Genomic DNA, 17301 nt, shown 5'->3' with positions numbered 1-17301 from the left:
ACCCTCTTGGTGCTCACGCTGCACCGCTACACTTCACTCTCAGAGCTAGTGTGGATATGTCTCCGCAATCTGAAAGTTCAGCTCCAGTGCAGATGTACCCACAGGCTGACTCATGGCTGCTGTCCCCCTCCCCCCGTGATTGGCACAAGTCTAGGGAAAATCTACATACTCCCAACCAATTCATGGCCAATGGGGATGCCCAGAAGTCTGCAGGACATTCAGTTCTACCAGCTTTGCTAAGAGCTGCTGCCCTGCAGGTGCCATGGCTGAGCGCTCTGCCTTATCTCAGGGACAGAGATGGAAGATGGTGAAGTAGGGAAAAAAGTCATGGGAAATTCCTTCTAGAAGTGCCTGACTGGAGGCATCTGAAACCATGCGCCAGCACCAGTAGCTAGGAACCACAGGTAGCTGGGACATCATGGGGCTTCAGGTTTGGGTGTGGTCTCTTGTTAAGGTAAACCAGTCTAGGTGCCCCCCGCCGGGCTGAGAGCATCCCAAGACGTATGAAAACATCCACACACTTCTAAACAATTTTTTCTCAAAATATACAGTTTATTTACAATGATGTCACTTCTACAGTTTTATGGATAATTTTAATTTCAAACCTTTCAATGTCAGCAGCAGACATTAGGGAAAAACAAATCATAGAATCATCAAAAATAAGAGGCCTCTTAGCAATTATGTTCATTGGAGTTTAAGTTTCAAGTAGCCAATGTCTACAAAAAACATTAACAGGATAAATCTGGCAAAAAAAAAAAAGATATTGTGCACTGAGTTAGAAGGCAAGACACAAAACTGCAAGAGCCTTACCCCTGGCTCAGCTGGGCTCCCCAAGCACCCCCCCCCCCCCCACAGCTGGAATCCACCCCAGATCCCAGCTTATGGGGGTGACTTGAAAAAAAAAACAACCCCTCTGAAGTGATCTGGTCAATGTCACAAGTGCTACATGCCTCAGATCTTGGGGTGGGGAAGGTAGTGCCAGGGCACGGCCTAGTTTGCAATACAGGAGCTGTCATACGTCCAGGGGTTAGTCAGCTGCAGGTTTGTGGCAAGCATGTTAGCAGCAGCTTCCAGACTCTAGGAGCTTATTTAACACCAAAAGTCATGAACACTGCACGATGCTTAACAACAATGGCCCGGATTCCGATGTCGGGGGTGGGTGGGGGACTGGACCCCGTATGAACACGGTCTCCTCAAGGGAGCAGTCAGTGCCATCTTGTGGAGGCAGCTAGCTACACTTTGGATGCTCCAGCGGGTGGGTGCTCTTTCCCCAAGCTGTGGAGCAAGGTGCTGAATTTGGGAAGGAGACGCATGGCAAGGGGACCCGGAGAGCAGCAGGAGACTGCTGGGCTGGCAAGGCAGAGAGCTAGAGAACACTGCCAGCCGAGGAGAAGCAGAAAGAGTGGGAATGCCTGCAGCAGCCCCAAGAAGGGGAGAGCAGGAAGTGTGGGGTGAGGGCACATTTGCCACTTCATCTATCAGGGCCTGCTGTGCAGCAGATTCCACCCGTGTATCAGTGGCCCACCATGGGGGAGGGGAAGGAAAGTCTGGGGATCCAAGAATCCCCTACCTTGGCAAGTCAGCTGTGGACAGTCTGGCCCACCCTGAGAAGGGCAGAGTTCTCAGAGCCCCTTGGCCCCAAACCTAGGACGTAGCAGCGCCAGATGTTAAGCTAGTTCTAAGGGGAGCGAGACTTCTCCTGGAACTCTGAGCACTCGCCCAGCTGGTGTCTCTCCAGGATGGGACTGGGCACAGGTGGCACTCACAGAGAAAGCAGATGGCACCTCTGCTATTGTAAGACCTGAATCCCATGAGAGGCAGGGTGTGAGCCAGATGCTTCTGAACCTGCCGGCAGCAGACGCAGAAGAAGAGTCTTGGGGTAGGACTCAGGAGAGCCCTGGCAAAGATTGCTGGCTCCATCACTTGTTTGGCTTGGTCATCTGGCCACAAAGCAAGCTCCTTCTCATTTCCCTCACCCCTCTCCTCCCACCTTACGGGAGGAGGCAGGTAAAGGCATGGAACTGAGAGCCAACAGGAAAGAGGAGAGGAAAATTAGACAGCAGCACAATTTTCCTTTTCTACAAGGGAGCCAACGGGCCCAGAGGTGTGCCACAGCACAGAGCGCCCATCGGGGAGTCCCAGTGCCCCACCTGTGTCTGCACTCAGCCACCAGTGCCAGACGCTAGGCAGAATGGGCAGGGCCATTGGAGGCAGGAGACAGTGGGTGTTGCCCATCTCCGACAGAGCTGGAAGGGCAGTTCCGGCTCTGCAGGCCGTGCTGTGGCCCAAGAGCTCAGCCTGGCTCAGAGGGGCCCTTAGTGGCTCCTGGAGTCACCGGCATCCATATTCAAAACACCCCACCTAGCCAGGAAGGACATGGCCATTCTGGAGCCTCAGAGGAAAGCCCATGGCCCCACAACTGGGAAGATCAGATGGGAAAGGAGGGAATTCTGCTCCTAGCAGGCCCTAGGGTGGCCATTCACTGCAGCACCCTCCTCCCCCTCTGGGCTCAGGGACTCCTAACTTCCAGTGGGTCTGGCCTGGACAGGCACTGTCCTTCGCTTTGGCTGTTGCAAGGATTTAAGTTGGGGCAGGGAGAACAGATATCCTACCCCCCACCCCTAACAAACCCACTAGACAGAGGGAAGGGGCCTGAGCAGGGGCAGAAGCTGGAGCATCATTGCTGCAATTCCTCTCCCCCTGCCCGCTGAGCCCAGAGAGCTCCCTTCAGCCACAGGCTCCTCTCCACTCAGACACCAAAGCAGGAGATGCGTCAGACTGGCAGTGCAGTGAGCCGGGATACTCTGCCCTCCGGAGGGCAGGCAACCCCTCAGGAAGGGGTTGCGATCTGCAGGGTTTTGGTGCTGCAGCCCATGCATCTTCTCCGGCCTACAGAGCAAGGCCCATGATGGACGGGCTGGTTCCAAGGGGGGGATGGTGTCGCAGGCACGATTTTGCCATGTGGCACCAAAGCCAAAAGCTTTGTACCTAACGCGTGTGTGCGCTGGGTGGGCGGGATTCTGACTGCACGGCTAATGCACTGCGGGATAAATGACAGCACTGGGCCCCAATTGTCGAGCAGGACGGGAAGCCAGTGTCCAACAGAGTGGCAGCCCCTCCTCCTCTGTGTACTGCCATGCTTCACTTGGAATTAACAAGCCCTTGGGAGTGGGGCCAGCCCCTGGCATTTGGAGAGCTGAAGCATCTATCCCTTCACTCCAGCGCCAACAGTGGGACTGCATGTGGCTGCCTGCCGAGTCTTCCCCTAAGGCCCAGACTCCCCTTTCCCATCTGGAATGGGGAGATGCCACCCATAGAGAATACAGGTCACAGCATGTAATGCTTCCTCTTGACCAGAACGGCCAGTTCAGCACTGGGCCAGGACAGTTGGATGCAGAATTTAGTGCATCATGGGATCTGAAGTCTCCCTGAGCTGCAGCTCCCCCCAGAGCTGGTTGCAGCCTGCTGTGGTGTTTACAACGCAGGTTGCAAGGATGGTTTAGATGCAGCTCATGACTTGGCAGTTAGTTCTTGTCCCCATTCCTTCCTCCCTCCTTGCTGATGAGCTCAGAGCAAAGAAACCCAGAGCACTTACACAGCAGCCACCTCTTCTCCTGGCGGACTCACTGCAAACACACAAAGTTACTGCTCCACGCTGAGGGGCATGACGACCTTTAAGGCATCATTAGAGAACACTGTGTAGATCCCTCTCAGGAGAAATACCTGCCTTTAAACTCACAGGCGCCGCTGCCTCTCAGGAGCTGGGCAGAGGCCATGAGGTCAGAGTGACAGAAGCCAGCAACACAGAGCAGAGTTCTCCCTCCATGGTCGAGGGGCCTTTACTCCCAGTCATTCAGTTCTGCAAAGGTGGATGCCCCCCCACAACGTCCTGTGCTGGTGGAAGGGGAGGTGGCAGCGTGGCACACCAGGGACACAGGAGCCAGATGCCAAGCAGGGGAGCCATGGATGTTAATCCTCTTTCTCAAAGGTTTCCTCTGGGATTAGTGTTTTAAATGGACGGTCCCAAAATCGACTGGTGATGCCAAAGCCTTGGGGGGGGGGGGGCAGAGGAGGAGGGAAGAAGAGAGAGAGTGAGAGGCTGTGTGAATTGGCATTCAAAAAATGGTCCCCTGATCTGTCTTATATGGCTTTCATCATTTCCTGTCTGAGCACCTCACCGTCAGTAATGAAGGGTCCTCATTCTATAGCCGGGGAGGCACAGGATAGAGTTAGTAATTCGCCCAAGGTCCCGCTGGGGCTGAACTGGGAATTGGCTCTGTCCGGCGTCGTGCCCATTAGACCCCCACCCCTCTCCTCCTGCCTCAGCCAGTGAGAGCGGAGATCCCCAGGGAGCACAGCCAGCCAGGTCAGCGTACGGTGACTCCACGCCAGCTGCATGGCTGGAACGCTGCTGCTCCCCAGGGGTGAATTTAGACTAACTGCAGCCACCAGCGGATTCTGAGGCAAGTAACAACTGAAGTGCTGGGCCGCCAAGGCGATGGGAGGAGATTTGGGCCTACAAACCTCAGCCCCCGAGTGTGAGCCACCTAGGAGCAGCTGGCAGCCTGAGACTTCTTTGACACAGCGCAAGATTCGGGAGATTCCCCTTGCTCTTGGGACTTGGCAGTGTGAGGGAGAGCTGGCACCAGGTCTGGGCATTCCCAGAGAATGGTCACCTGGCACAGGCACTGTATGGGCGGCTCCTGTTTGGAAGGGGTTTTCCTGGCTCAGGCAGAGGGAGGGAGAACATTACGGAATTGGCTACATCTCCCCTCCAGCTAGACATTCAGCATGGACAGTGAGGGAAGCTGTGGCAACAAGCTCTCTGCACCAGTCTGTCATGCTAAATTTCTATCCATATATTCAACTGGGTTTTGTAGTGTTCACTTCCAGCCTAAACTGCTGTGTATATCAACTGCTGCACTCAGTGGTGGGAGAAGGTGCCATGGCTCAGAAAACTGCACGAGTGCTAGTGCCCCCTGCCCTCCAAAGCGGGCATGTCTGAGAGCTGTTGAATGCTGCTCCAAGGATCATTGCTCTTTTGCTGAGCACAGCAGAGCTCTTGGGCACCCTCCAGAGTGTTTGCTCATTTTGCATTTGAAGATATTAAATTTAGCATAGCTCCTCCCATGCTCCAGGCCAATGAGCCCGCTGGGGACCCTGGGTATGTGCTTGATGCAGCAGCATGGACCCGGATACCGGCTAGCAACCCTTCTGTGGCATGGTTACCCACAATACCCAATGAATATTCTGCACTGGGCTCTTGCACAGTGCTAGGCCTCCACGCCCCCCACCACTCCCAGTGGAGCAAGGCATATAAGGGACTAAGGCCTTGCAGACGGGGAGGAATACCTTTGATCTATGGAATCATTCCATTTGAAAAAAAAGAGACACTGGAAAGAAGTGAGAGTGTTTTTAAAAACCCAGCACTGGCCTTTAGTGGCTTTTCCAAGAAGGCGGGAGGAGCAGAGCATTTCCAGGGAATTGCATAAGTTCCTGGGGAAAGCCAGAGGGTTTTTATGCACTTCAGAGACTAAAAGCAACCATGGAATGAGAAGCAGAGGCGGGACCAGCTCCCTCCCTCTGGGCCCCAAATGGGTCACCACTAACACAGCCAACCCTCGCCAGCCTGAACAACCCAGGTCTCCTCTAGGACCAGTACCAGACTGCAAGTGTTGCATGGCACAGAGAAATCCATTCCCTTAGGAGAAGAGAAGAGAACAGAACAAAGGCTGCCTGCCTGTGGGAAGAGAAAGTGTTTGACAGCCCAGCTATCCTGCATTCATGACAACAAAAGCTATCTATGCATAGCACTTTTCTCATAGGAAACCAGGCAGAGAGATATGCTTGTTTGGAGACCTCACCCTCTCCTCAGAGTATGGATATACACTTATCAGCATGGTTTTAGGGTGCCTGTTCTTTGGTGACAGTGTAGCCTTGGGAAAGTCACTTAATCTCAGTGTGCCTCAGTTTCCCTGTCTGGAAAATGGAGATAACCATTGCGCTCCTGAGCCAATGATCACTTGAGAAGCGGAAAGGGGTATTCTGGAACCTGACCTTTCCACCAGCCTGAGGCATTTGAGATGTGCCTCTCCATCTGCATAGTCTGGAGGCAGCTCAGGTAGCACGTCATCAGTGGCTAATGGAAGAGGAAGATGCCGAGAGCCCAGGGCTGGTCAGATAATGCTGGCTAGGCAATGCCCACAGATATAAGCCTCACACTCCATGCCGCAGGCTAAATCTGAGCTTTAATTTCTATAAGAATTTTTCACCCTAATGAAACAGTAGCAGGGTACCTCAACAGTGCACCCCACTGGCAGCAGCACGCAGGGTATGTGTAGTTACACACTGCAGTGAAAAACAAGATGCATCCACACTGTGATGCGTAGCTACATGTGTCAGTGAAAGGCTCTGGCATGGGGAGGCAGTGAGGAAATGCTCCGGCACTGGAAGCATCTACACTGCTCTTTGTACTTGGGCTAGCTGGGCATTCAGTGTATGTGCTCAACACGTCACTCTAAGGAGTGCTCAGAATAGACATATCCTCAGAGCTTTAACAAAAATTTGTTGAGGATTGCAGAAGCCACAATTACTTCTCCCACCACTGAAATGCAGCCACCTCTGAGGAAGAGAGTGCAGCAGCAGATGTACACCGCAGTTTAGCAGGAAGTGAACTCTACAAAAACCCAAGCAAAAGGTACAGGTGGAAATTTAGCATGACGGGGGAGTTTTAACAGGTCATTGGAGCCAACACCCTGACCCCTGCCTAACATTTAAACAGGCACTTTAATTATCAGAAGTAGTCAGGACTTGCATTATACCCCATCAGAAAGGCTACAAGCTCAGGGAGACAGTGCCCTTAGCACTGCTGCATTTTAGTGCCAATTCAGAAAGCAGCAGCCACCTCTTAAAACCTTTGAACTCACTTCTCAGCACCTAGATTTTCCCACCCACATACCTGTCAAACCATTGCAGAGCTGCAGCTGACTAGATGGCTTAAGTTTTTAATAAAGAGGAACAAAGAGAAGTGTGCTGCTTGCCTGGAGCTAGAATCCAGGATGTGATGGAGTGTTTGCCGAGACTGATCAAGCCTTCAGACCACTACCCCTTCCTACTTCTCCACGTGGGCACCAATGATACTGCTAAGAAAGACCTTGAACAGATCACTGTAGACTACATGGCTCTGGGAAGCATAAAGGAGTTTGAGGTGCAAGTCGTGTTCTCGTCCATCCTCCCTGTTGAAGGAAAAGACCCAAGTAGGGACCTGGGAATTGTGGAGGTGAATGCGTGGTTATGCAGGTGGTGTCAGCGAGAGGGCTTTGGATTCTGGGATGCTGTTCCGGGAAGAAGGATTGCTAGGAAGAGATGGGCTCCACCTAAGGGAGAGAGGGAAGAGCATCTTCGCAGGCAGGCTGGCTAACTTAGTGAGGAGGGCTTTAAACTAGGTTCACCCAGGGGACGGTGACCTAAACCCAGAGGTAAGTGGGGGAGTGGGATACTGGGAGAAAAAACAAGGAGGAGGGTACAAGATGGGAAGCCTGCCCTACTTTCTCAGTATGGATCAGGAATCAGCTAGTTGTCTTGGGTGTAGGTACAAGAACGCAAGATGATCATATTGGTCCCTTCTGACCTATGAGTCTATAAAAGCCTGGGAAACAAGCAGGAAGAATTGGAAGTCCTGGCATATTCAAGGAACTATGATGTGATTGGAATAACAGAGACATGGTGGACCACTTCACATGACTGAAGCACTGTCATGGATGGGTATAAACTGTTCAGGAAGGTCAGGTACGGGAGGAAGAGTGGAGGAGCTGCATTGTATGTAAGAGCGGTGTGATTGCTCAGAGCTCTAGTTTGAAACTGGAGAAAAGCCTGTTGAGAGTCTTTGGGTTAAGTTTAGGGGCGAGAGCAACAAGGGTGATGTCATGGTGGGCGTGTGCTATAGACCACCAGACCAGGAGGATGAGGCAGATGAGGCTTTCTTCGGACAACTAATTGAAGTTTCCAGGTCACAGGCTCTGGTTCTAATGGGGGACTTCAATCACCCTGGAGAGAGCAATACAGCAATGCACAGACAATCCTGGAAGTTTCTGGAGAGTGTTGGGGACAACTTCCTGGTAGAAATGCTGGAGGAACCCACTAGGGGCTGTGCTCCTCTTGACTTACTGCTTACAAACAGGGAAGAATCAGCAGGAAAAGTAAAAGTGGGTGGCAACCTAGGCAGCAGTGACCATGAGATGGTTGAGTTCAGGATCCTGACAAAAGGAAGAAAGGAGAGTAGCAAAATATGGACCCTGAACTTCAGAAAAGCAGACTGAGTCCCTTAGGGAGCTGAAGGGCAGGATCTCCTGGGAAGCTAATATGAGGGGGAAAGGAGTCCAGGAGAGCTGGCTGTATTTTAAAAAAGCCTGTTCAGGGGTGCCAAAACAAACCATCCCGACGTGCAGAAAGAATAGCAAATATGGCAGGCGATCAGCTTGGCTTAACAATGAAATCTTTGGTGAGCTTAAACTCAGAAGGGAAGCTTACAAGAAGTGGATATTTGGACAGATGACTAGAGAGGAGTATAAAAATATTGCTCGAGCATGCAGGGGTGTAATCAGGAAGGCCAAAACACAACTGCAGTTGCAGCTAGCAAGGGATGTGAAGGGCAACAAGAAGGGTTTCTACAGGTATGTTAGCAACAAGAAGGTGGTCAGGGAAAGTGTGGGCCCTTTACTAAATGGGGGAGGCAACCTAGTGACAGATGATATGGAAAAAGCTGAAGTACTCAATGCTTTTTTTGCCTTGGTCTTCACAGACAAAGTCAGCTCCCAGACTACTGAACTGGGCAGCACAGTATGGGGAAGAGGTGAGCAGCCCTTAGTGGTGAAAGAACAGGTTAAGGACTATTAGGAAAAGCTGGATGTGCACAACTCCATGGGTCCAGATCTAATGAATCCAAGGGTGCTGAGGGAGTTGGCTGATGTGATTGCAGAGCCATTGGAAATTATCTTTGAAAACTTGTGGCAATCAGAGGAGGCCCCAGACGACTGGAAAAAGGCAAATATAGTGCTCATCTTTAAAAAAGGGAAGAAAGAGAACACGGGGAACTACAGACTGGCAGCCACACTTCAATCCCTGGCAAAATCATAGAGCAGGTCCTCAAGGAAACCATTCTGAAGCATTTGGAGGAGAGGAAGGTGATCAGAAACAGTCAACATGGATTCACCGAAAGCAAGTCATGCCTAACCTACCTGATTGCCTTCTGTGATGAGATAACTGGCTCCGTGGATATGGGGAAAGTGGTGGATGTGATATATCTTGACTTTAGCAAAGCTTTTGATACGGTCTCCCACAATATTCTTGACAGCAAGTTAAAGCAGTATGGGCCGGATGGACAGACTATAAGGTAGATAGAAAGCTGGCTAGATTGTCGGGCTCAATGGGTAGTGATCAATCGCTCCATATCTAGTTGGCAGCCAGTATCAAGCGCAGTGCCCCAGAGAGTCGATCCTGGGGCCGGTTTTGTTCAACATCTTTATTAATGATCTGGATGATGGAATTAATTGCACCCTCAGCAAGTTTGCAGATGACACTAAACTGGAAGGAATGGTAGATACGCTGGAGGGTAGGGATAGGATACAGAGGAACCTAGACAAATTAGAGGATTGGACCAAAAGAAATCTGATGAGGTTCGACAAGGACAAGTGCAGAGTCCTGCACTTAGGAAGGAAGAAATAATCCCATGCACTGCTACAGGCTGGGGACCGAGTGGCTAGCAGCAGTTCTGGCATAGCAAGACCTGGGGATACAGCTAGATGAAAGCTGGATATGAGTCAGCAGGTGCCCTTGTTGCCAAGGAAGGCCACAGGCATAATTGGGGCTGCATTAGGAGACCATTGCCACAGATCGAGGGAAGTGATATTCCTCTATTCAACACTGGTGAGGCCACATCTGGGGAGTATTCTGTCTGTTTTGCCTTCGCTATCAGAGGGATGTGAGAAATTGTGGAGAAAGTCCAGTGGAAGGGCAATGAAATATATGGGGGCTGGGGACCATGCTTATGAGGGGAGGCTGAAGGGAACTGGAGTTATTTAGTCTGCAGCAAGAGAAGAGTGAGGAGGAGGATTTGATAGCAGCCTTCAACTGCCTGAAGGGGGTTCCAAGGGATGGAACTTAACTGTTCTCAGTGGTGGCAGGGACAGAACAGGAGTAACGGTCTCACGTTGCAGTGGGGAGATCTAGGTTGGATTTAGGAACACTATATCACTAGGAGGGTGGTGAAGCACTGGAATGGGTTCTGGAGGCAGGTGGTGAAATCTCCACCTAGAGGATTTTTAGTCGGCTTGACAAAGCCCTGGCTGGGATGATTTAGTTGGGGTTGGTCCTGCTTTGAGCAGGGGGTTGGACTAGATACCTCCTGAGGTCCCTTCCACCCCTGACATTCTAGGATTCTGTGATTATTTAAATCCACCCAGCCTCTACATTACCATAGCTTTATTTACAGCCTTAAAATCCTCCCAATTTCAGAAGTCATGGCTGAATGCACCACTTTAACTCTGCCCTCGTGCACCAATAGAATCACACAAGTTCAGCTTCATCTCAAATACTAGTGTTCTGGTCACAAGGAAAAACCTTCTACAATTTCAGGTCGGGGCTGCTCTAGCTTTTTTGCTGCCTCAAGCCCAGCAGTCAGGCAGCCTTCGGTGGCTTGCCTGAGGGAGGTCCGCCGGTCCCACGGCTTTGCCGTACCCGCCACCAAATTGCCGCCAAATCCGCAGCCTGACAGCTACCCTTACGGTGACCAGCAGGCCGCCCCCTGCAGCTTGCTGCCCTAGGCACACGCTTGGAGAACTGGTGCCTGGAGCTGCCGCTGTTTCAGGTACACGTGCATCTGTGCAGTCCCCATTCCCTATGTCTGCACACACAAGGAAGTAGTTAAGGTTTGTTTCAAATGTAAAAAGCTCTGAAATAGGATTCTTGGTAGACTAGGAAGCATCTGTTTGCAACTGATTCAAATTAATTTTTTGTATATGTTTGTATGTAATTGTAGAGTATTAAATCTGCACATTTAATAAATCAAAGTAAGTTTCCTGAATCAAGTACACAACTTGCCTTAATCAAGGCACATACAAACAGGGGCAGAGTTAAGGCTCAGTAGTCAGCCATATGCACTGGAATTTCCTGAGCTTGATTTCAGTCCCCCTGATTAACAGCAAGTTTGAAGAAAGTGAATCAAGAGGGGGAAAAGCGTCCCACACTTTCTTCAAACATCAGACAATAACTGGAGGAAAACAGAGACTGACAAGAGAACACACCACTACCATTTACAAAGCCTCATTGGGGTGGCGTATGCGTCTGTGCCCTTACCGCCAGGCTGGAACTTCTCTGCTGCTTGCGTAAACCTCTTGGAAACTCAAAACTGGGGGCAGGCTTTTAATCAGACACGCCTAACTTTAAGTACCCAAGGCCATGTTTAGGCATCACAATAAGTGGCTGCTGAGAACTTGCAGCTTTTCTTGTCCTTGGGAGGGGCTGCCAGGGCTCAACATGTGAGAGGATCAGGCCACTTTTTTCTTTGCCTAAATGTGGCCTTGGGCACCGAAAGTCAGGCCTTTGTGATTAAAAGCATGGGCCCAGTTTTAAGTCTCCAGGAGATTTATGCGCACAGGAGCGGAGCTCCAGCTGACTCAGAGGAGAAGAGCAAAGCCTGGGGAGGTTATGAGATAAATGATGGTACAGAGACACATCACCCCAACCCCAAGGCATGGATGATGCAGCCCTAACGAGCACAGTCTGACCTGCTGTCTCAGCTCCCCAGGGGTCACCAGTGTTCGCCGGTCACATGTCTGTTCCGAGGGGGCAGCAGGAAGGAGAAGAAAGGGGCAGGTACCTGATTTTTGGTGTTCGAAGTGGTGCTTCACGTGATAAGCCTTCAGCCCGTACAGGTAGGTGCCTTTCTTTGGCGAGCCGTAGTGCAGGTAGTAATGAGTCATGTCGTAGACAACATAACCAAACAGCCCGCCGACAAACATGGACATGCCAACTGCTTCAGGGAGCAGCAGGCGCAAGAGGGTGTAGAAAAACCCAATCACCAGCGATGCAGGCACAGGAGGGAAGACCAGACGGGAGCTGTCAAACGGACACTGGAGGCAGAGACGGACAATGGACAAGATGAGTTCCTAGCATGTTTAAGGAACCCAGGTGTGATACTCTCCTGGTTCACGTGACCCAGAGAGAGAGGGGGCAACGTGAACAATTACCATCAGATCAGAAGCTACAAATACGTCTGCCTCTGCTCTTGAGGTCTACAAATAGCTATTGTGGAACCTCTGACCAGCCAAAGGAGCTGTGTTTAAGGCATTATGAGTGAGCTTCCAAGCAACGTCAGAAGCATCTACAAGTGCCTGTTGGGGTGTTAGGTTGGCTACAATGGCCAGCTCCACCTTTCAGGGGGTTAGAGTTCTTCTAGTTGTAGCAGTGGCCACTTCTAAAACTACTTTGCCACTGTTCCCAACCCTAACAGAGCTAGAGGTTGCCAAGGCAGCTCAGGTGCCCACAGAAGGGTAAGTTTGTTAAAAGCTACTTTTAACCATTTAAGTTGCAACCTGGTCAGACCCCTACCTGGTGCAGATTGGCCCAGCTCCTTTGAGTTCAGTTGAGTGATGTTGATTTCCGCCAGCCAAGAAGCTGGCACCGCATTCATGGATTTGGGATATTACATTCACAAATCAACTCACCCAATTTCTAGTTACCCAACAAGTCTCAGGGCTTCCGCCTTTCCCATTACTAGTGCTAAAGCATCTACTGTTGTAGAAGGGATGTAGCACCTCACCCTGCTTTGAGTCATTGAGAAACACAATGCTGCGTCAGCAGCCTTCACAGGTGCTAAAGCGTTTCCAGTCACCACCGAGAAATTCTAGGCAAATGCGCCTACATCTGGAGTCTTGCTGCATATGGCTTGCCATGCCATGTGCCAAGAGACTGGCAGGCTGCCACTGGAGCTGGTCCTGTGCGTGTCTAAGCACGGCTCCGCAACTTCGGTCAGACCTTGAATTTTAGCTTTTGTGGCAAGGCTGTTGCTCTGGGCAAGTCTAATAGCACTGGGTGGTGCTCCTTTCCTAATCAGAGAGATGCTACGAATCACGCAGACATGCATGACTAAGCTCCACAATTCCCATGTCTGAGGTTGTTATCTCCAGAGATCTGTTGTGCCACTCCCTACATTGCAAGCAGGGGTGAGCACTACTCACCTTGTGATGCTGGCCATGCAACAAGAAATGCAGTGTGATGAGATAATAGTTACTAGCAGGTGGCTTCATGTGGAAGAGAAAGCGATGGATGAGATACTCTATTAAGGACCACAGGAACATTCCCAGCACGAAGATGAATGGGAAGAAGTACTTGTGCACAGGGATGGAGTACTCTACACGACAAGGAGACATGCAGCTATCAGCAACCATGCAGCACTACCACGGCTAGCGAGCAAGACAAGATCACGTCACGTGTCACTGCTTCTTTCACGTTTACTTTGTGCTTCCCAGATTTATTGTATTTCCTCTTTAGCAGCTTCAGACATATCCACCCAGACCCTCTAGGAGGGCTCGAAGTCTCCTCTCCTCTCCCCTGCCAGCCAGGCTCTGTTCTGGCAACAAGTTAGCCTTACTGCTAAAGCCTGTCAATCCTTGACTTGACCACTGCAAACACCTCCAGTTCCTCAGTTCCCCACTCTCCAAATGCCACAGTCAAGATTCTCCTCCTCCCCTGGAGCAACACTGACCATGTCCACCCACCTCGTCCCCCTCAGATGCCTTCAGTGATCTCCACTCCTTCCATATCTCCTCCTTTCTCCAGACTCTGCCTAACTCACCCCATCTCTTCCCTCACACCTCTGCTTCCTGCACCCTGCCCGTTGCACCTTTTGGCTCCTTCACCCCCTCCTGATTTCCTGATACCCCTCACACTGGAAAGGGCCAGAGCCCCTCTTAATCTGCTTGCAGAAGCAGAACCACCGTCTGTACCATGGAGTCTCCCAGCAAAGACTAAACCTCCCACCCTCCAATCAGATTTTTAATTGAGCAGCTGATGCTTCTGCCATTGTCTTCTGTGTATTTAAAGGGAAGGTTGCGTGGAGGCTGCTGCCAGGCTGGAGTGCGTTCCCATTGTTCCACAGACAGATCTGCCTCTATCAGGACACTGTGCACTAGTTAGAGAACATCAATGGGAGGGCTGTTGTCCCATGGCATGGCTCAAACATGCTTCTTTGTATGATCCCCAGTCATTTACTCTGCAGAAGCAAAGCCAGATTCTTGGGGTGTGTGCGTGGGGGGATGTTCACTGGAGAGGGAAGCCAGCTAGCATGAGAGTCCCTAGCACTTGGGCCATGTGGTGCCTACCCGCTTCCCCACTAAACGCTGCTGTAGTTGGTACTTCTAGTGATATAGGATTCATGCAGCCCTCAGTCTCAGCCTGGAGTATGCCCCTACGGTGCCGCCGTGCCCCCAACCCCATTCCCTAGGGGATGCCTTCTGCAGACAGTAGTGCTTATTGAAAAAGGAAGAAGAAAACACACACACCCCCAACCCCCGGCTACAGACTGTTCAACTTGCTACCAGCTGAGGCCAGGAATTTACTACTGGTTTGACACTTTAGATCTTTAAAATGGGCATGACAAGCCCCCTCTCTTGTGACTGACAGTCTGTCATGGATCAGGTCTCAGACAACAGCACAGAAGATTCACAATTAGCTTTTGAGGGGTGGGGGGAAGAAGGGGAGAAAGCCTCACCCCAGAACAAATCAGTTGCATGGGTGACTCTCTGCAAGCGTGCAGTGGTGCAAGGGGGAAGCACTCTCCCTAACCCATCTGAGAGCACAGTAGAGCGAACATTGCAGTGGGCAGGGGGGCACCAACAGATACGTGTTAGGAAGTCTGCCTAGTGTCACAAAGCTTTGACAAGGGCTGCTTCTGCCCCTCCTGGCTGGCTCCTAATGCAGGGAGTTCGGATCCTCTCGACAGTTGAAGATCTAGCTACAGGTTTGACTGGACTTTCTGAGTTCTGCATCACAGGCTGTTTGCTCCAACCTTTTCCTGGCCTCATGGTCTTTTCACCACAGCTTAATTTCACACCTGCCCTTCTCATGCTCTGCCCCCCTACCCTCCCATCCCTGCTCTTTCCGTTTAGCTGATCCCTGCCTCACTCAACCCCAGCCCCTGAAATAATAAAAATCACAGCATTATCCTGCTCTCTGCTGCCATTGCACTGTTCACCCTGCTCGCTGTTCTACGCTTTTCGCACCCGCGTCTGCGTGGTCTGTTTTGGTTTTAAGTGCCGCAGGGCAGAGACTGTCAGCTACTGTGTTTGTACAGCACCTGGCACAGTGGGGGCCTGTTCTTAGCTGGCCCTTAGGCACTGCTGTCAGAAATGTGATTATTCATAAAAAAGGCACAGAGGCTGGCTGGAAGTGGGGCACAGAGGCAGCACTTCAAGTTACTTAAGACTAGTTTTAAAAAAAAAAGAAAAAAAACCAAACACACAAAAACCCCACATCTAGATTCCAAGTTGAAGATGTCCCTTTAAGACCCCAGCTAACAGCATTGGACAGTGATCTGCTCCAAATGCAGTGCCCCCTCTAGCCCTTTGAGCTGCACCCGCGCCACCATGGCAGGCTCTGGTGGGACACAGCCACATGAGAGGAGGAGGAGCAGGAGGAGATTCTCCCTCTCCTGCCATTCACCCATCCCTGGACACAGCCAACACTGATACCAAATGGCATCTCCAAAGGAATGCAGCTCAGGGGAGGAAAACAGCACATTAGAAACAAAGGCAGCAACATGCTCTGGCTGCAATTGTTGCTGGCAGGAGGGTGGTCAGTGGGGATTTCACACAAACAAGCCACACACTGTGCGAGGTCTGCCCAGCGCCAGCAGCACTGAGGGACAGGCTTGTCGAACTACCTTACAGGGCTACAGACTGACAGCGCTGGCCATTCTTTTGCTTCCATTCAGCTCCAGAGTGGTGGCTGTGTGCCCCCCCGTGGGCGTGACCCCTACTGGAACTGGGGCTGTTCCCCTTGCCATGGTGGGGGGCTTGGCTGGCAGTCCCCCACTACGGGGCTCCATTCCTCCCCCTACCTAGCCCTGTCCCCCGGTTATTTTTAGTAAAGTCACGGACAGGTCACAGGTTTTGTGAATTTCTGGGTATTGCCTGTGATCTGTCCCTGACTTTTTACTAAAAATAACCATGATAAAACCTTAGTCTTAACTAGGAATCACAAGCAATTCACAGACGCCTCGGCAGGCCAGACTTTGATGTCTGGACACCTATAGCCCTTCAAATCTGGAGAGACTCAATATCTATCCGACACCAGGATGGTTCCATTTCAGACACATCAATGCAGAGAGGGCCAGAAAAAAAACAGGGCATGAGAGCCAGGGTTTCCGAGACTGGAGTCAGTGATTTTTTTTAAAAAAGTCTTTGGACTGAGAGCAAGTATCAGCAGCACAGTTATCTGCCACCCTGGCAAAGAGCCCAGGTCTGCTCTGGGGACCCCACCATCTGAGATGGGGGAGCAGCAAGCCACTAGCAGAAACAGTCTTGAACACCCCCCCCCCACATTTAGTTAGAAATGCAGCTAAATATGGCGAGTGCACCTCTGTTACACTAACGGTACCTCCATACTGAAGCTGGGAGGGGTAATCCGCAGCTCGGGGAGCTGTACGCATGCTGGCTGCTGGAGCTAGTTCATGGGAAGTGGGCCCACTAGCCACACAAATATATACCCAGACTCAGACTCCAAAGCTAGCAGGGACCATCATGATTAGGGGGCTGTGTCATAAATAGATAGCTAAGGGTTAATATTTCTTTCACCTGTAAAGGGTTAACAAAGGGAACCAAACACCTGACCAGAGGACCAATCAGGAAACCGGATTTTTCAAAGCTCAGGGACGGAATGTTTGGGTCTGTGTCTTTTGTCTGGCTCTCAGGAAGGAGATTCAACCACCTCCCTAGTAACCCATTCCAGTGCTTCACTATCCTAGTGAAAATTTCTTAACATCCAACCTAGACTTCCCCACTGCAACTTGAGACCATTGCTCCTTATTCTGTCACTGCTACACTGAGAACAGTCTAGATCCATCCTCTTGGAACCCCTTCAGTAGTTGAAAGCAGCTATCAAATCCCCCACTTCTTCTTCTGCAGCTAAAACAATCCCAGTTCCCTCGGCCTCTCCTCGTAATCATGTGCTCCAGCCTATCATAGCTTTCCTACTCAGATTGAACCTTAGCGTCATAAACTGAGAAGCTAGCATAAACCCTCTAAG

At 51.0% G+C, this 17301-nt stretch overlaps 1 protein-coding gene across 1 annotated transcript in view; it reads right to left on the bottom strand.

The window, feature by feature from the left end:
* Nucleotides 1-531: 531 nt before the first annotated feature.
* FA2H (fatty acid 2-hydroxylase) overlaps nucleotides 532-17301 on the bottom strand; it is a 72700-nt gene continuing 55930 nt past the window's right edge. Inside the window, exons 5-7 of the mRNA XM_032786147.2 lie at nucleotides 13236-13408; nucleotides 11876-12128; nucleotides 532-4049 (exon numbers count right to left, since the gene is read on the bottom strand). Coding sequence (XP_032642038.2) covers nucleotides 3970-4049; nucleotides 11876-12128; nucleotides 13236-13408 — 506 coding nt within the window. The 3' untranslated portion in view covers nucleotides 532-3969. The remainder of the gene's footprint in view (nucleotides 4050-11875; nucleotides 12129-13235; nucleotides 13409-17301) is intronic.

This window comes from Chelonoidis abingdonii, chromosome 19 (genome assembly GCF_003597395.2).
Source record: "Chelonoidis abingdonii isolate Lonesome George chromosome 19, CheloAbing_2.0, whole genome shotgun sequence".
NCBI lineage: Eukaryota > Metazoa > Chordata > Testudines > Testudinidae > Chelonoidis > Chelonoidis abingdonii.
Note: the sequence above shows the minus strand (reverse complement) of the source record. Positions and strands in the feature narration are given on the sequence as shown.